Raw genomic sequence first — 19,837 nt, 5'->3', positions numbered from 1 at the left:
AAAAAAAAAAAGATTATATAGGTGATGAAATTCTAATTCAAGTAAAAAAATTTTTTCTCACCTCTGAGTATACAGTATAATCACATAAAATCAACTGGAGTCTTATTAATATCTATTACCAAAACCCTTATAAAAATAATACCAACACAGCAGCAGGAGCTATTTACTGACTGAGAGTACGCTGTGTGCCTGGTACCGTGTTAAAAGCACTTTACACACATGATCTCGTATAATCCTTGTAAGTAACACTAAGAGATAAGAAAGACTCGTACAAGAGGTTAAATACCTAAGATCACACAGCTAGTAAAACAACAGGGTTCCACTGCAAAGACTCTTAACCATTATGCTATTCTGCTACATACTTCACATATGACTCCTGCTAGAGGGTCTAAAAAGCTAAGCAAAAACGGCCTGTCCTCTCTTCTATTCCATGCTTATTCTTCACCTTTTGCTAGGATCTCCAGGCATCACAACTGTTTTCTCACACTGGAGGGAAGCCTGATGTCAGGTGCAAATAAAGAGAAGGAGAAAGAGAAGGAGAGGAAATCTGATCCCTCAGTTATTTTTTCTTCTCCTTTTCAGTTGTTGATGTCTGGGGGCCAGAAACTCAGAAAAGCTAAGAATTACTGCGTATCTCTTGCTCCTTTGGGCACTGAGACACATCTGTAAACAACAGGCAGGCGGCATTTAGAAATTATGTAAAAGGTGCTTCTTTTGAAGTACAATTTGATCATTGTTAGTAGAGAAAAGTAGCACCGCATTTACTCACTCAGTAGGTTTCAGTTCACTGTTTCTAATCTAGGATTTTTTGTTTGTTGATTGCATTTACTCAGTAGGTTACTCAGTATTTACTCAGTAGGTTAGTCACCTACTGTTTTGTGATGAGGTGGTAAAACCGATTTATCCAGCTGGTTCAGGTTTGTTTTCAGTTTTTACTGCTTAACTACAAAATTAGACTATTAAATTAACACAGATTTAAGAAGCCAAAAAAAACACATCTCTACCATACCTACATTCTAACACACCTCACAGAGTATCAGTGTATCACTTAACGTGACTCTCGGAAGACGGGTAATGTGCATCAAATACTAACGGGACATTCTAAGTTTCGGCCAGGAACCTGCTGCTGCACACTCCATCAGCGCGCACACACACACACACACACACGCCCTCCCCCAAGCACGATGTAACTCTACACCTTACTACTTTCAAGATCCGATTTGCCAGAGAAGGAAGAAAAACGTTTCTGTATTTGCAGGAAGTGTTTCCCCTCCCTCCACCAGCAAATGTCTGAGCTAAAGGACAACTAGAGTGAAAGCAACTGCCTCCATCTGTTTATTAATCTAATTATTTCAACTTCCCACTGAAGCCTATAGATTCTCAGTCTGAATTTCACTTGAGACAGTATCCTAAACGTTGAAAGATGAAAATAAATCAACGGCATCACAAAAAATAAATGTTAAGTAACAGAAAGCTATAACATTATATGCAAAATCTTAAATTCATGCTTGTATAAGTTTTCAATTAAATGTTTAAAAGATACTAATTTATACGATATAACTAACAAGGGTTGTTTACTTCACTGTCATACCTAAAATGCTAGTAAAAACATATATTTGAATATAGATAACAAACAGAAGTAGCATGAGACTCTGATGGCAATGAGAATTTTCTATCATACTGGCAGATTTCCTTTGGGGAGCTACTCCACCCTCAAATAAGAAAGTTCTAGGAAATCTTTCAATCAAGACACCCTGCCTTGCACTAGCCAAGCTAAGATAACCAAAGACCCTCTCTTATTGCAATCTGAATCCTGAAGGAAGGAAACAAACACACGCACACAAACAAAGAAAGTGATTGGAGCTGATTCACTTGAAACTCAGCACCCTGCAGAAATTACCCACTGATTCTTGTTCTCTAGATCCCAGAGCTGCTACGGTTCCTGTCCCTTCTACCACTTGGTTCTTTAATTTTTTGAACTCACCTATAATATTCTGATACTTTTTTTTTTTGGTTTCAGTTAGTCAGAGTCAATTTTTAACCAAAGAATCCTAAGTGACAGAAAACCTACCATTAGCAAATGCTGCAGTGATAAAGTCGTTCCTAGGTTCTATGATGACTTCAGAATGCTCTATAAGACCATGCCCTCTGTGTGCTTTGCCACCTGAACAAGTCAGGAGTGTAAAGGGATCCAAGAACAACTTTTCTGTTAAAGAAAACAGGCTGAAAATTTTAGAGCTGTTCATAATCCATATTCATGACCAGGCCTCACAAGAACAACAAAGTAGTTTTTGTGCATATAACATAATATAGCGGAGAGCATGTTGCTATAGATACCTTATTACTGAAGGGATCAGGGAAACAGGCTTGGGAGCTGTGTTTCTACAGTCACACCACCATGGGGCAAAGGCAACATGTCTCCCAAGTAGCCACCAACACGGAAGTAACCATGAGCACAGCTGCCTGAGCCCCCTGCACTGTAAAATGCTGTCTGAGCTTAGAAATGAATGAACAGAGAAGCCTGACCACACCTTCACATCTGCTGTTTAATACTATTCCTTTATCAGAGATCTTTTCGTCTCCTGATGAGGTTAAAAAAAAAAAAAGCTACAACCTTCTTCCTGGTAGATTTATGTAAAGGAGGGAAGAGAATGAATGACTCCTCTACAATGAAAAGAGAAAGCGAATAACTGGGCCAAAAAGACAAGTAAAGTTAATTTTTACAAAAATAAAATGAATTTCTTAATCAAAGTTCATAAGCATAACCCCCAATTTAAAGTATTTGTATGTCTGAGTGTCTTTAAGTACACACATTTAACAGTACATTTAAATCCAGTTATCTTCTCTCATCTCCAAATTTTAAAACTTTTAAAATAACATTTCCTGTCTGAGTGAATGGCTATATCCAGTCAGTGGCCACACGAAAATATCAAGAGTCATCCTCGCCACTTCCTTCTCTTACTATCACCCGTATCACTCTATCCCCAAAACCTGGATTCATAGTGGAATCCACTCACTTTTCTTCATCTTACCGCTCTAGTAGTTCAAGTGAGCAAAACTTTTACAACTGGTTTCTTCACAGTCACCCAATCTGCTTCCCACATACTACTGCCAGAATGATACTTTCAAAACCACAAAACTATTCACATCATCCCAATGCTTCAATGGATTCCCCGTGTTCTTAGGATAAATACCAAAATCCCTGAAATCCCTGGATAGCGGCAGGGCCCATGAATGACTCTCTTCCTTGCTAAAGCTAATGTCTCTACCCAATCTTTTGATCTTACTGATGCCTTTTACTTCACACCATAATGTAGCCTCTCTCTTCCTCAAGACTGATTTTAAAAGCAATCAACAAACAAAAAATCCTAGATTAGAAACAGTGAACTGAAATTTGACTCAATAAAACAGCCTCACATTTTTGGTTTGCAGCATTTTCATCTTATTTGAAAGGAAACTTATTTTTAAGGCATCAAAATCAATTTTTCTCTATAGTGAAAAATTGATTTTGACGCCTTAAAAATAAGTAAGACTCAACCACTGGCTTATATATGGGCTCACCCACACTGCAAATAAAGCAACATATAAGTAAATATATGTTGACAAAAAGAAAGTACAGGGGCTTCCCTGGTGGCGCAGTGGTTGAGAGTCTGCCTGCCAATGCAGAGAACACGGGTTCGAGCCCTGGTCTGGGAAGATCCCACATGCCACGGAGCAACTAGGCCCGTGAGCCACAACTACTGAGCCTGCGCGTCTGGAGCCTGTGCTCCGCAACAAGAGAGGCCGCGATAGTGAGAGGCCCGCGCACCACGATGAAGAGTGGCCCCCGCTCGCCACAACTAGAGAAAGCCCTCGCACAGAAACGAAGACCCAACACAGCTAAAAATAATAAATAAATAAATTTATAAAAAAAAAAAGAAAGTACAAATATTCTGGAAATAATTACTATAATCAGTTCCACAAATGTGAAGGTCCCTCACATGACAGTGCATTTCTAAGCAGGGACCATGATGCTGAAGAAGATCAAGAAGTGTTAACCTTCCTCAATAGAAATTCAATGCAGATGAAACCCTTAGGCATCATTTCCCAAACAGACCAGTTTACCATGCTCTATTCCAGAACTCTAACACTAGGTTAATAGAAATTCTTGAGTCCAGTCCTCCTTAGCGTTGAAGAAACATCCAAAAGTCCACTCATTTGATAAATATTAACTGAGAGCCTAGGCATTAAGACATGAGCTGTAGATACAATGATAAACAAAAACAATCATTAAGTTGCTGCCATAATACTCCTTTGACAGAGAAAGCCATGTATCAGAGCTTCATACAAATAAGTGGAAAGGACAACTATGATATCTGTCATGAAGGAAAGATACACAGTGCTTTGCAAGCATACAACGGGAACTGACCTGACCTATGGCAGAAAAGCCTTCTCAGAAGAAACGTTTGTTAACATCTAAGAAATAACTAGATGTTAATCAGGCAAAAGGGGAATAATTCCAAGAAGGAGCAGCAGGTACAATGGCCCTGAGGCTGGAGTAAACCATGGCACAAAAATAAACAGGAAGATTGGTATGAGCTAATGCCAGAAAGGTAAAAAGAGAGAGAGACAGCTAAACCCTCATGAAGACTCGTGGTACCTATTAAAATATGGCTTTTAATCCTAGAGTAATAGGAAGCCATGGAAGATACAACAATACTTGGAAAATAGAAAAACAAACTGAGGCTAATGCATGCCGAACAGCTCCCCTCTTCTTCAGTGTCTGAGGCATCCTGGCTGCACCACGAGAACAGAATGAAGAGGCGCATGAGTGACACAAAAACACAAACTAGGAGACCACTGCATAATCCAGGGAAGATACAGAAATAGTTGGACCAGGAAGGATGGTAGTGATCCGGAGATAAGAATTCCAGAGATGTTAGCAAGTGAGGTCCACAGGCCTTCACGACGTGTGGATACTCGCGGTGAGGGAGAAGGCATGAGTGGCAAGGCCTAAGATCCTGGCCTGGGCACTGAGAGCATGAGGAAAGAGAAGACGCTGTACGAGAACCTGATTCGCCAAGGATAACATAATAAAGAGCCACTGAAAAATGTACAGAAGGATTGTCAAGTGGCACTGAGGGCCTATATATTACAAAGCATCAATAACAATAATAAATCTTTACTACTTAACATCCATATGAAAGGATGGAAAGTAACTAAAAATATACAGATAACATGAGCTTAAGAATCACTCATTCAGGGGCTTCCCTGGTGGCACAGTGGTTAAGAATCCGCCTGCCAATGCAGGGGATATGGGTTCGAGCCCTAGTCCGGGAAGATCCCACATGCCGGAGACCAACTAAGCCCGTGTGCCACAACTACTGAGCCCACGCCCCACAACTACTGAGCCCGCGTGCCTAGAGCCCGTGCTCTGCAACAAGAGAAGCCACCACAATGAGAAGCCCGCACACCACAACCAAGGGTAGCCCCCATTCGCCGCAACTAGAGAAAGCCCACGTGCAGCAACGAAGACCCAACGCAGCCAAAAATAAATTAACTAATTAATTTAAAAAAAAATCATTCATTCAATAAATACTTTTCAAGCAACACCTATGTGCCACTACCCTGTTCTCAGCACTGGGGAGATGGTGGAGGGCAACAAGATGTGTTTCCTACCTTCGGATCTTCATATTCGAAGAAAATCGTTAATGTAAACAAATAAATAAGATTACTAGCAGAAAAAAAAGTGGGAGGTCTTCCTGGAAAAGTAACCTTTAAACTGAGATCTGAATTTTGAGGAGCCAGTCTTATTAAGAGCAAGAGGAAGAATGATCCAGGCAAACAGAACTACAAAGACAACGGCCAGGAGGTTGAGAAGAACTTGACATGTCTGTAGAAAAACAGAAAAAAGCCAGTGAAGCGGAACTCTAGAGTAGAGAGCTGTGGATAGAAATCAGAGGGGCCCCTAATATGGATGGGAAAAAAATTCACAATTTTATTTTCACCAACCTCTAACAGAAATTGACATTTCCTTCTTTCATGAATGAAGGCAACAAACCACAGTACTATTAACAACGGTTCTGACTTTGTCACCAACAGAAATCAAGTATTTTCATATCACATTACTCTTACAGATATCTTGAAATACTGTGTATGGTCATACTTTAAAATTCTGGAATTTATTAGATTTGTCCCTAGATCTTGTTATATAATGCATTAGTAAAAGCAACACGAAGTACAATACCATGTCATAAAGTTATATTTCTCAAAATTTTGATAATTTTATTTCAATACAATTGGTTTTCTTTGTTCTCTTATGTATTTTATTTTATGCATTAAAAACATTATTCAGAGAGAGGAATCATAGGATTCTCCAGTCTACTAAATGGGTCCATGGCACCAAAACAAAAAATATTACGAACTTCTAATCTAGAATAAAAGACATATAAGACTCCTATCAAGTAAATGCAACTATTGGTGCTTGTTCGGATCCTATTTCCAACAAATGAACTGCAAAAAAAGATTTTTCAGAAAAATCAAAGAAACTGGAAAATGAACTGGGTATTAGATGATACCAACAATTAATGTTTATTTTGTTATATGCAATAATGCCTACATTAAAAAAAAAAGTCCATGTTTTTTAGAAGTGCAGAGTAAGTAGGAACAAAGTGTCAGTGTCTGGGTTTTGCTTCACAGTACTTCAGGAAAAAAGGGAGCTGTCGAACAGCTGAAGTAAAAGTGGTTAAAAAATAATTATAGAATCTGTGTGATGGGCAGATTTAAAAAATCATACACTATTTTCTCTAATTATATTTATGTTTGAAATTTTTCATAATTAAGAAAAATGGGGGGTGGAATTCAGTAGCTGCTTTGCAAAACAGAGCCCCTTAGAGGGGAAAAAATTGCAAAGGGGCACTGTCTGTTGGAAGAAAATTAGAGAAAGATGCTCCTTTCTCTGGGCTGATGATGTCCTAGGCCAGGCCACCTAACTTGAGGAGGGTGTAAGCTATCTAAGGAGTTTTCCTCTTTCTTCCACCATTAAGTTCAGGGAAGACAATAGGCATCATTAAAACTTGCTTTGACATTATTCATTATTCACCTTGTGAGTATGCACCACCTGTCTAATGGCATTTATTTCAAAGAAAAAATAACCTATTTCCCATTATATCAACTGTCCAGGCCTAGAAAATTAGCCTTTGATCAAACTAGCACATCCTGACATTAGAAACAGTGATGGTTTAGGAAAAATAATAAGTTATAGTCTTAAGCTAACGAACACTGATTGCGTTTAGTTTTCATACTCAGGAGAACCTGACGATTCAGAAGAACAGGGTGGGGGAAAGAGGAGGGAAGCTAGGTAGTTGCAAATGCACGTAAACGATGCGTGCCAGGCCGCTGTCGTTTTCACGACTGGAAGAAAGTTAAAAAATCTGGATGGGGGTGAGGGAATGCTGTACATATTTAAGCAATTGAACCATGCAAGATGGTTCCCAGGTTGTCAAAAAAATGACTGTAGCCGAAAAGGAGCCCTCTCCATTTGTGTAATATTAAGAAGTGGACTGTACACCTCTCCAGCTTAGCGTATTTAAGGTAGGCTCTGCGTCGGCAGGAAGGTGGGCTTGCTAATCTCTTCTCGGCAAGCCCGTTTCACTGTCCTGCTATCCTCACCTGTCATCTAACTCAGCACTCCCTCATCAACTGCTCCTCTGTCTTAGTAGAAGTGTTTTCTCAGCCTGACTGACAGACAAAAAGCCTTATAACTCTGTTTCCCAAATATCATACGCTGTCACAAACCAGGAGGATGTCTTAGCAAAAACTGATACGTTCATTCATTAAGAGAAATTTTCTTTAAAAAAAATACCAAATGTCCATTCTATTTGGCTTTAAGCAATCAAAAGTTCCTGATTACAGGGGCTTCTCTGGTGGCACAGTGGTTGAGAATCCGCCTGCCAAGGCAGGGGACACGGGTTCGAGCCCTGGTCCGGGAAGATCCCACATGCCACGGAGCAACTAAGCCCATGTGCCACAACTACTGAGCCTATGCTCTAGAGCCTGAGAGCCACAACTACTGAAGCCCGTGTGCCTAGAGCCCATGCTCCGCAACAAGAGAAGCCACCACGATGAGAAGCCCGCGCATCACAACGAAGAGTAGCCCCCGTTTGCCGCAACTAGAGAAAGCCTGTGTGCAGCAACGAAGACCCAACACAGCCAACAATTAATAAATAAAATAAATAAATTAAAAAAAGAAAGTTCCTGATTACTAAAGTTTTATTAATAAAAATTTAATTCCTTCAGTACTAGGAGATATATCTTACAGTTTCTCACTGCTGTCAGTCTAAAATGCAAATCCATCAGTAATAATTTTCATTTAATATTCCTGCATTTCCTAAGATAAATAGAAATAATAGTTTAACTACAGTACACAGGCAAAGGCCACTAGGCAAATGTCTCCAACATTTTTTAAATAAGTCAAACGCAACAGAATGAGATGTTAGTCCTAAAGCTGAATCAGACATCTGTCCATCTAAAGAACTACATCACATCCACTAGGAGACGGATTAGTCAGACACACCAACAGGAAGACAAGTCACAATGGCAAAGCCTATCTAAGCAGTGACCAAGACTAAAGGTTCCCTGGCCTTTGCAGTACATCTTCCTTTACTGAAGAGATGCAAATATCATTATCTCTGATCTCCAAGTAGCTTCTCTACTGGGAGAACGTGTATGTGCTGGATAGAGGAACTGAGTGCCCACTGCCCTTGGCAATTACATTTCTCACTCGAAATTAATTAATCAGCATTTAGCATTTCAAATGTTACTGTTTCATAAGCTTGAACAATGAATCAATCTCTCCCGGTATGTTAATATTACCCAGTTTCTCAGCCTTTCTCTGGGCCATGGCAAACTACTAAGGAAATGCCACCCTATTAGGCAACTTGGGATCCACAGAACTGATCTTTGTAGGGGAGAATAATGTTCTGCACAGGTGCTCAACACCAGCTTTGATCTGCTACATCACAAAGACGGTGGTGAAAATTCTTCAGGTACTTAGAACCAGACTGTATGTCTAGGGATTGGTCTTCAGTGATCTACAAGAGGGTTCCAGTGTAAAATATAAGTGTGATACTACCAGTGTGCCATACTGAAGCATGTTTTTGTAAAATCTACTAACCTATGACCTTTATGCTGACGTTTAAAGCTTTAATAAAAAAAACTATACAAACTTTTCAAAAATACTAATAATGACTCAGGAAGTTTAGAAATAAATCAAATGTGTATCACAGGTCTCCCCAAAATTGGCATCTATTACCTTATTAGATGGTATTAAATCAATTATATCTATTACATTTAATCCAGATAAAGAAAGAATGTTCCCCCAAACAATTTGAATAGTTAAGCTTTTAACATTTATTTTTCCTGTTAAAGTAACTTTGGGATGGGGGGAGGGGAGGATGTCATAATATGTACTAAAGTTATTGATGAATTATAATGTATCCACAAATTTACTATCAGAATGGTTGGTTATTATAACATAGCTCTCCATGTTAAAAGCCAACAATTCCTAAGGACACTATGAAGTATTTTGTACAGCCCTTTAAAATAAATTGTAATATTCCAATCATATCAGAAGCTGAGCATTTTTTTTGGGGGGGTGGCGCTTATAAAGAAAACTAAAAGCCTTCTACATAACAGAAGTTAAAATTCTTCTGAAAGGTCAAAGAGCTGCTTAATTTTAATTATCAAACTTGGTATATTAAAATATATAAGGAACTGAATTTCAGGATGTTTACGGCAACACACATATAAGATAGAAATGACAAAAAGACACTGCAAGAAGACTGAAGCACCTATCTAAAATATCAAAGTTAGGGGAGATAAATGATTAGTTTGATAGTGTCCAGAATTCACTGTTTGTAGATGACAATAAAATACTGAATCAACTTTCTTTCTGACTTAAATGGTAATTTGTAAAAATGTTAATTGACTTGATTTCAAAATAATTTTGTGTTTGATCTTATATACTTCTGCACAAACCTAAATGTTAAGGAACAAATGCTTTTTCAATGACAACATAAAATATGACGTCAACAACGAGACAATTACCTGAGTTCTATGGTATGACTTTTGTCTCCAATTAAAACAAAAATAAAAATCTTAAAAGCTTTAGTTCCTCAGCATTTCAAATGAGTATGTCTTCAACTTATGCACAGTAAAGCACCATTCTGAAATTTCAAAAAAAAACCTTAGTTCTAAACAGTAAGATTTGTCCGAACCAGAAGCAACTAAGAGTCTTTAAAAAACAGGTATTTAAAATAAACGTGGGAACAGTCACTCACAGAGGAACATGAGAAGCAGGAAACACAAGAAGAACAAAACTAAAAGAAACATCCATCAAGAAAAAGACCTGGAAAAGAAACCAAAACTTAGCATTAAAGATCAAATGAGGTTGGCAGGGTGTGGGACAGAGGGGAGGGGAAGGGATGAACTAACTAGACAATCCAATGAGTATTAAGAGAAAAGCTCTAAGACACTAAGAAAATAAAATTTGAATGTGGGATTTATACAAAAGATTAGAAATTCATTGAAGATTTAAATCAATTTATGAAGACCTAGAAATTGATAGAACAAACTAAAACTCAGCCAGTAACAGCCAACAGAAAAGTACCCAACAAGAAAATATCTAAATACCCAATTACAGTATGTAATTAATATACTGTATTTTTATTATGAACGAACTGATTCAAATCATGTCATGATATTAAATATTAATCTTTCTTCCTCAAATTAATGAAGAAAAATAATGAAGAAAAATATACAAAATAAAATCATGTCTAAGTTAAACAAAAGCAGTGGTTAGTCTAAAAATACATTGAGAAGTTAGAATTTAAAAGTGATGAAATATGTTCAATACTGATACTAATTTTGTTAAAACTGAATAAAGCTGTAGTGATGAAGGTAAATAGAAATTAGAATAAAAGACTATATTGTAGTATGTCCAAGAGAGAATATTAAATTTAATGAAAATTAAAGTTTGCTTTTGTGTACATCTGAGTCATGTATATAACTGCAGCATTACATATGGAACTACAGTGAAAAGAATTTATATAATCAAGCTGAAATCTCATAGTATAAATTTTTATTACATTAACAAAATACCATTATATTTCCAAACTGGCTTCTGTTTTCTCCTGTTCTCACAATAACCAATATTAAAACACTTTGAAACAAAGTGATGTTAACATTATTATTAAAAATTATACAATGGTTTTCTAAATTACTTCTAACATACGTGTCAAGAATAACTTTGTCTATGCTTCTTTCAAAATAAGTCTCAGAAATTGTGTGATCATGGCATTAAATATATGGTCACTGGTAGAATAATTTTAAAAGGTATGTTACAGGCATTATTAAAATTTTAAGGCATTTTGGATAAATCGATAATTACTCTTTAATGAAATGCAAAGCTAAATTAATGGAGTTTAACTGTATAGGCTTACACCAAAAGCACCATCCATTGTGCAATGCATTTTCAATAAATCTCAACAAGATACATAAACTGAAAGCAACAGTATAAAAAAGCAGTATTATAAAAATAACTTTTACTTTATAGGCATTAAAATTCCCTGACAATTATTAACATGATCTGTGCTATTATTTATTTTTTCTAAGTATATCAGCATCAAAATGCTGATCATATGCTGACAAAATATTAATGTAAAATGAGATTTTAATACCTTTAAGAAGGTATCAACGTAAGGAGATTAATACCCACCCAAATAAGTGTTCACTCTACATACCACCCAACTGTTTTTTATTTTCTAATTAATTTTTAAAAATTTTTATTGGAGTATAATTGATTTACAATGTTGTTAGTTTCAGGTGTACAGCAAAGTGAATCAGTTATACCTATACATATATCTACTCTTTTCTTTCTTTAAGATTCTTTCCCCATAAAGCCCATTACAGAGTATTGAGTAGAGTTCCCTGTGCTATACAGCAGGTTCTTATTAGTTGTCTATTTTATATATAGTAGTATGTACATGTCAATTCCAATCTCCCAATTTATCCCTCCCCCCACTTATCCACCCAACTAATTTTAAAATGTGTGGGTGAACAGGGGCTCTGTATTATTCCGTATAAAAAGTTCATAACTACAATTAATTCAGTACTACAAACAGCACTGAAAGAACAATGCTAAACTAGGTACACCTGTGCACATTTCAAACCCTGAAGACCTCAGAGGAGGTTATTATAATACCACTTTTCAGATGAGAAAACTGATGCCTAATTTGCTGCAACAAACAGGCAAAGAAATCATAATATTGTAGAAGACTCTCTTCTTCTGTCTCCCTTATATGGAGGTATGCGCCAAATCTACAACGAGCACAACATTATAAAAAAAATTTTTTTAACCCAAAAATCTGGAAAAATCACTTGGGGAAAACTACTATAAAAGGGATAGAAGGGAAGTTTTGAGTACAGAGAAAACAACATTGTTCAGTTTAGTGATGAAATCTTAGAGAAGTCTCTGAAAATGCAGATATAATAAAAAAATAAACTATGCACAAATACTAATATGTTAACAGTTAAGTATTACTTCATGTAACAGACAGTAGAAGTATAAAGTTGACTTTCAAAAGCTTAAGACATATAACTAGTTACTGACAGAAAACACACAATGTTTTGGTTTTTGTAGGGGGTACACCTTTATGTTGGTCAGGCTGACACAGGATAGAACCACCCCAGTTCCCTGAAACAGCAAGAGAGGCAACAAGTTCTGAAAATTATTTCAAGTGTAATATAATATTCTCGAGCAAAATAATATGCCAATCTAAATGTAGAATGCAGCAAATTATAAATTACAGAAGTAATATTCCTACTTATAATTCTGTGACCATATATTAAAATCTCAACACTTACATACTTTTTGGATCAAAGTAAATAATCTAAATCTAAGTAAATGACGTTTCTTCCTATATATGAGCCCTAGCAGGTAAATGGAAAAGCCTAACTAGCTAAGCTGTCACACACTTAAAACGATAATGTCTTTGTAGCAATTTTCTCTCAAAGGATAAAGAACTTTACCGTAAGATAAACACACACAGCTAGAGTAAAAATATCCCAGTTACTGGAGAAGAAAAGGGTTCTCATAATGTTTAAGTAAACTAGTCTTCATAGCTTTGAATGAAAACTGTATCACTAAACATGTAATATCAAGTTCATCACTGAAGCTACAGTCGCCTACATTTACACATATGACAAGCTGAGATTATACATAAAATTATAAATTCATAATAAAAGTAGCCATCATTTATCTGTTGAGTCCTTTTTGTGTTAAGCACTTTACACAGTGCCTGTTTCACTCATCAATAATACTGTAATGTAAATTCTAATATCTTTATTATAAAATAAAAACAAGACCACTGATAGAAAGGTTACATAACCTTCTCAACTTCATTAGTGGTGGAATGAGTGGAAGAGCTGAGAGTCAAAGCCAGGACTGACTTCAAAGCCTTAAATTTGTGTTTCCAACTGACTGACTTCTCTTTAACAAGCTAGCACTGCCTTTATTTACAGCAGGGATTTCATACTGAAAGGACAATAGGGCCTAAGAAGGTGGTGTAAATAAGTGAAGAAGGCGACATGAAAGACCGGAGTGGCGAGGCCTGAGGCTACCCGGGGAGCACGTCCCAGGTGAGGAAGGCGCCCTGCTCAGGGCACGTGGGGTCTGCCACGCTGGACTGTGGGCCCAGCGCCCAGTCGCGCCAGAGGCCTCGCAAAGGAAGCTGGAAATCCAGCCTGCTTACGAGACATACTCTGATTCTTTAAGTGTTGGTGAGTAAAATAAACCCTGGAATTACTACTACGGTAAGCGTGCGGCCACGTTTAGACTGGCACAACGAATGGCCCCAGAAGTGTGTGGAGAGACCCTGGCACGTGCAGACAGGCAGGCTGTACCTAACTCTGGGAAGAAACTTTCCCAGAGGCATCCTTCGAATCCACACAATCACCAGTCTCCTTCCGAATCTTTCTAAGTGCCATGCTCTTCCCACCAGGGCACTTACTCCTGCCTTCTGTTCACTCTCCCTAAAATGCGCTTTCCTGCAATCTTCAAGTCAGCTCCTACTCAAACTCTGGATCTTACTTCAAGTACTACCTCCTCAATGAACCGTTCCGACTCCCACAAAAAGTCCTCCAACTTTAGGTTCTCATGGCACAATGTGTCCGCACACACGTGGCACAGTCATAATTTCACATCTGAGTGACTGACTTATGTCTCTCTCCTCCAACAGACCATTAAAAAAAGCCCATATGCATATGTCTGGTTTTCTTCATCTTCGATGTCTCTGCACCTAGTATAGTACATGGCATACAAAAGCACTCAACAAATATTTGCTGAAGGAAGAGTAGAGGGAGGGAAGGGAAGAAGAGTCTTGAGTAAGAAAAGTCTTGAGTAAGAAAGTCTTAATCAGCTACCTCCATCTTCTCCTGGCCCCGGCTCTAGACCCACCTCCAGAGAGCACTGGTAACTAGCACACTCCCGTAACACTTCAAGCAGAGATGAACACGTTACCTGACCACCAAATGAGAACGAAGCAAGCTTTGTAGAACAGGGAATGGGGCAGTTACTGATGTATGCATTCCTGCTTAAGAATGTAACTTTGAGGAGATTGAGATTCTGGATCCTTCTCAAAAGTGAAAGTTGACAGTGATAATATTAGACCTCTAACACAGATACTGAAAATCCACCCAAGTTTACTTACTATCAAAAAAATGGTTTCCCAAAAAAGAGATCATAAGAACTACGACGTCTGTTGGAGTCTCTTCAAATAACGACCTTAAAGGGAAGTTTTGATCTGTATGATTTCAGAGTGCAAAAGGTTTCCTCAAAAATGAAGACAGCAAGGTTATCGAGAGTCAGTGACATTCAGTAAGAAGAGAGGAAAGAATAAACAGGGGCTAGAATACGTGGCCTTTCCACGTGAACATGAACAAGCTAGATTGGGAGATTAAAATAAAGTAGTTCTTGATAAAGGATTTCCAAATCCTTATAAATAATAATAATGAACTGTGATCATATCTTTCTTATTCCCTCTCCGGTGGAACCACAGATAAGTTCCTTGCTACTACCTAACAAAAAAATGTCTTCATCATCTCCTTTATTTACTATACAATGAAAAGCATTATCAAGTGGCATTTTCTTAGTCTAAAACGGCCCCTTTCACTGAAGGAATACATGAAAATATATTCTGATGTCCCCCATACTGAATGAGAGTAGTTTCTACTCCCAAACTACGACTCCTAAGATAGCTTCAATTAAACTGATTCTATGCAACTCTGGTTCTTTGCAGTATTCTCAAGAGAAGGGAAGAGAGGGGCAAACTTGGGGGGTAAACAAGCTTGGAAAAGAGTCCATACTCCTGTGTTCCAATTAAGAGATTTATACATTAAAAACGATGAGATTCCTATACCACAAAATCTGCTTAATCCAGTATTTCTTAAACATTATAAAACCCAAGTGACGCATTTTGGGGGAAGTGTCCCAACCCAGGAAAGCCCTCTAGCTACTCTTCAAGAGGTCGTGTGCCTCTGTATTTCTTGGCACAATTCAAAAGCTATACTATACAAACTTGTAACTTTAAAGATACCTGAGCTTCTGTTCTTATAATAAACTTCGACAAATTATTATCTTTACAAAGTGTTACAAAATATACTGCCTGGGCCCTAATTTCTATAGATTTCAATAACTTATGATTCTTATGAAATATTATCAAAACACATACCCCCTCCTTCTCTGTAACAGATACAGAAAAAAACTCATTTGTATGAAAATTTTCTAGTCTGTATAATGTGACTTATTAATTTAGTCTAACATCTAAGAGAACTCTGGTGTCTTGAACTTAAAAGACATGCAGATCAATCCTAATGCAGATTGAAACTAATCTTGGTAAGTATGTACATCAACCAGGCATATCAAAACCCTGAAGAACAATGGTAGCAAAGCTGCACATAAATTAGAAAGGAAGTCACATCTGTGCAACAAAGTCTTTAACATACCCTTAACTGCTTTCTATGTCTGGGTGGATCTCATAACAGAAACATTCTTAACTGGAGAATAAGGTAGAAAGTTGGTGAAACTTGCAAGCTCACAAACAGGTAATAATTTCAAAAGAAAAAAAGAGGAGGAAAAAACATTACATTGAAAGGATAAGTCTGAGATTCAACTAAAAATAAACAATTATCAGAGTAACTTCAAAGCTTTCAGGTTCAAAGTTCTCAATGTATTATTCTCTAACAACTGCTAAATGAATCAGGTCACAAGCAGCACAGAGATTCAAACTGGGCATTAAAATATTGGAAGTACTAACAATTTGACCATTTCTAGTCTTTCTGCTGCGTTCCTACACAATGTCTTTTTGTGATTAGTTCTGTAAAATCACACACCATAGAACTGTTCGCCTCTTTTAAGTATACTTAGGAACAAAGACTTTGATAAGGAAGTAGAGCCTTATCATTCGCATATTGTTTAATTAAGAAGCTGTCCTTGGATTTCAGAAAAACTGTTTTGTAAAAAGCATCTATTAAAAACTATCACTGATTTTACCACTTGCACAGAAGCTCAGTAATGAAATCAATTTCATGGCATTTTAGATGAGACAAAAGTAAAACCAACAGCAGCAACAGTTAACCACAAAAAAACTTATTTTGATGGCTACACAAGGGTAACAACATCAGTTCCATAATTCACTTGGGGAATGGCGAGGAGGCAAGTTCTGTCCCCAAGAAAAGGTCAATAAATAAATCTTTAAGAATTTAAGTTAAATCTTACAGCTATGAGTTACCTTTTGAAGTCAGGAAGACCTAGGCAGATCTCATAAAATGGGTGTACCTAACCTTTTACCACCTTCCCCTCACCCACTCGACTCTGGAGACACTGGCCTGCGTGCTGCTGAATGGGCCTCAATCCTGACCCTGTGCGCCTTTCATGGAATGCTCGTCACCAGGCTCTGGCTCAGCTGTCACCTCCTCAGAGAGGCCTCTCTGACTCCTTTCTCTAAAGAGTCCTGTCTGGCTTATTCACAGCAACAACCCTAGCAACCAGAACACGGTCTGACACAAATACTCATAAGCGCTTGTTGAACGAATAACGCATCCCCATACAATTTCAATAATACAAAAACAAATCTGATGACAATTTAAAAATAAGTGTGTTTTAGCAAAATACATATAAAGACAAATATCAGTGGGGAAATTTAAAAAAACAACAAAAAAACGAACAAAGACTCACAGATAACAAAGATTATTGCATAGATTAGTGGTTACCAAAGGGATAGGTAGTTGGGAGGTGAGTGAAATGGGTGAAGGGGTCAGCTGTATGGTGTATGGTAACTAGACTTGTGGTGGTGATCACTCTGTAGTGTACACAGATGTTAAATTACAATGTTGTACAACTGAAACTTATTTAAAAAAAAAACGGGCCTTGGTCAGATCACCTAGAAATAACCATCTTTAGGACATTAAAAAATAAAAAAGAAAGTTTGCTAAAAGTGAGCTGAAGGCTTGTAATCATGGACGTCAAGTATTTGGCTGTGTCAAGTATGCATCTTGCAGCATGACATCAACCACTGCAATCTGTCTTTTTAGAGCGTAAAGCGTTACATTTTAATAACATGAGATATTATGGCAAAGAACTCTCCCAAACTGAACCTCGTAACTCCTCACTGACTTTAAATTCTCTAACCAGGTAGCATCCAATCTACTTGCAAGTTAATCAAAACAGCTTTTCTTTACACTCAGTTTAAAAAAAAAAGACACCCATGAATCAAATAATCACCCCACAGCTCTGTCAGCTCAACTGCTCATTAAAGATAAATGTATGAAATTGAAAATGTTAGAGAACAAAGATTTCCTTCAACATCTGCTACTCACATAAAATGACTGGAACAAAAGAACCTCTGCAGTCAGAGTGACTTACCGTTACAGACTTCAGCGTCATACCATGATAGGTGCCCATAGTGTCAATTTTGAAGCCTTCCGTTTCTATAAAGAAAGGGAAGTTACCATTAGACTTTACATATTTCACAATAAGTAACAAATCTAAAGTAATAATCTACATTATATCTGACAGTTCAACAGACTAACAAAGCCTAGAATCTACTACAGATATAAAGTTAAATTACATACTTGTGAAGTTAGAAACTTTAAAAGGAATACTGGTCTCCAAAATACATTCAATACACACCAATGAGCCCGAAGTGCAGAAGCTGGTTAGGACTATCTATCTCTACAACTGTGTTCAACGGTCATATAGTTGGTTGGAAATATCAAAAATTAGATTGAATAAAATACTTTATAACCCCCAAATTATTCAGTCCTAATATTCAACTACAGCACCACTAAAAGCATCTAATACCATGAGACCTCCTTAACTTATAAAAAGCTGTGTTCCAAAATCACAATCATCAGCATATGTTATGTAATTCATAGAAAAGCTACGTTGTAAGTAGCGACAGGGACTCCAGGACAGAGTCCCAGTATACCTTTCTGTGATGGGTCAGATATTAAATATTTTACACACTGCAAGCCATACAGTCTCTGTCACGACTCCTGAATTTTGCAGTTGTGGTGCGGAAGCAGGATGAACAACATATGTAAACAAATGAGCACAGCCTGATTTGGCCCAAGGAGGTTCAGATTTGGTCTGTGGGCTCTAATTTGTCAACCCCTACTTTATATAATTCATCCCAAAAGAAAAACATTGCAGTGGATAAAAGAACACACTACTGTCTTTCTACGCCATGGATTCAGTACATGCCTTTATCCAGCAAATGAAAGCAGCACACAAAATTCACTGTATAAAGACAACAAACCCTTTAATAAACTTAAATGAAGATTTCAGATTATGCAGGAAAAAAAATCATAAATGATAAACTTCTAGTTGCCTCTATCTCATTTTTTCATGAATAAAGTCAAGATAAATGAAGATCCCAAGAGAAGTTACACTGACATCAGTCGCACGCTCACGAGCCACCTCACTGCTGTGGAAATGGTTCACTACTGAATTAGCCGTGTAGCTATCACAAAACAAGTCCTCACATGGCTACTCTATAATCTATGCTTCCCAAGTTCTCAATGTAAACCTTTATAAATGGGGAAATATGATTTGATATATAGAATTTCCACTCTAAAATAAACTTTCAGAAACAGAATTAAGGCTAATGGCAGTAAATATTTATAGATAGCTTATTATATATACCAGTTACTATTCTGTGGACTTTATTAACTAGTTTAATCCCCACAATAACACTAAAAGATAGGGACTACTATTAACGCTACTATTAGTATCGTAATGACACACAGGAGGAAACTGAGATAGACTGCACTTAAAGTAACTTATCAAAATTATTCTGTAAAATGCTGGACAGTATTTTTAGGCTTTGCAGGCCACAGGATCTCTGTCGCAATTCAAACTGCTGTCACAGCACTAAAGGAGCCACAGGTAACACAAAAATGAATGAGCATGGCTGTGTTCCAACAATACTTTATTCACGAAAACACGTACGTGGTGGCACAGACTTGGCCTGCAGACGTTAGTTTGCCAACCCCTGCCCCGAACACGAGGCCACGCTGCCTCTCAAGTTCAGCATGGCCACGGTAAGGGTAAGGCCAAAATTAAGTAACTTGCCTTCTTTTCCTTTGAATCTTTCCTGGTCGTACCTGTTGTAGGCAGCTGGAATAGGCTGCTTGGTACGCAACGTGGGATCCTGTAGAAAAATATAATAATTATGAGTTATGTGTCAATATTGTTTAAATTGTTACTTAATACTCATAATAAAAAAGCCACAATAAGGGT

At 37.4% G+C, this 19,837-nt stretch overlaps 1 protein-coding gene across 1 annotated transcript in view; it reads right to left on the bottom strand.

Annotated features, from left to right (window-relative positions):
- Nucleotides 1–19,837, bottom strand: part of CDC73 (cell division cycle 73) — a 91,755-nt gene that overhangs the window by 51,009 nt on the left and 20,909 nt on the right. The window contains exons 9-10 of the mRNA XM_059942800.1: nt 19,670–19,748; nt 17,960–18,024 (exon numbers count right to left, since the gene is read on the bottom strand). Coding sequence (XP_059798783.1) covers nt 17,960–18,024; nt 19,670–19,748 — 144 coding nt within the window. The remainder of the gene's footprint in view (nt 1–17,959; nt 18,025–19,669; nt 19,749–19,837) is intronic.

The sequence above is a fragment of the Balaenoptera ricei genome, chromosome 1 (genome assembly GCF_028023285.1).
Source record: "Balaenoptera ricei isolate mBalRic1 chromosome 1, mBalRic1.hap2, whole genome shotgun sequence".
NCBI lineage: Eukaryota > Metazoa > Chordata > Mammalia > Artiodactyla > Balaenopteridae > Balaenoptera > Balaenoptera ricei.
This window is presented reverse-complemented; position numbering and strand designations above follow the sequence as displayed.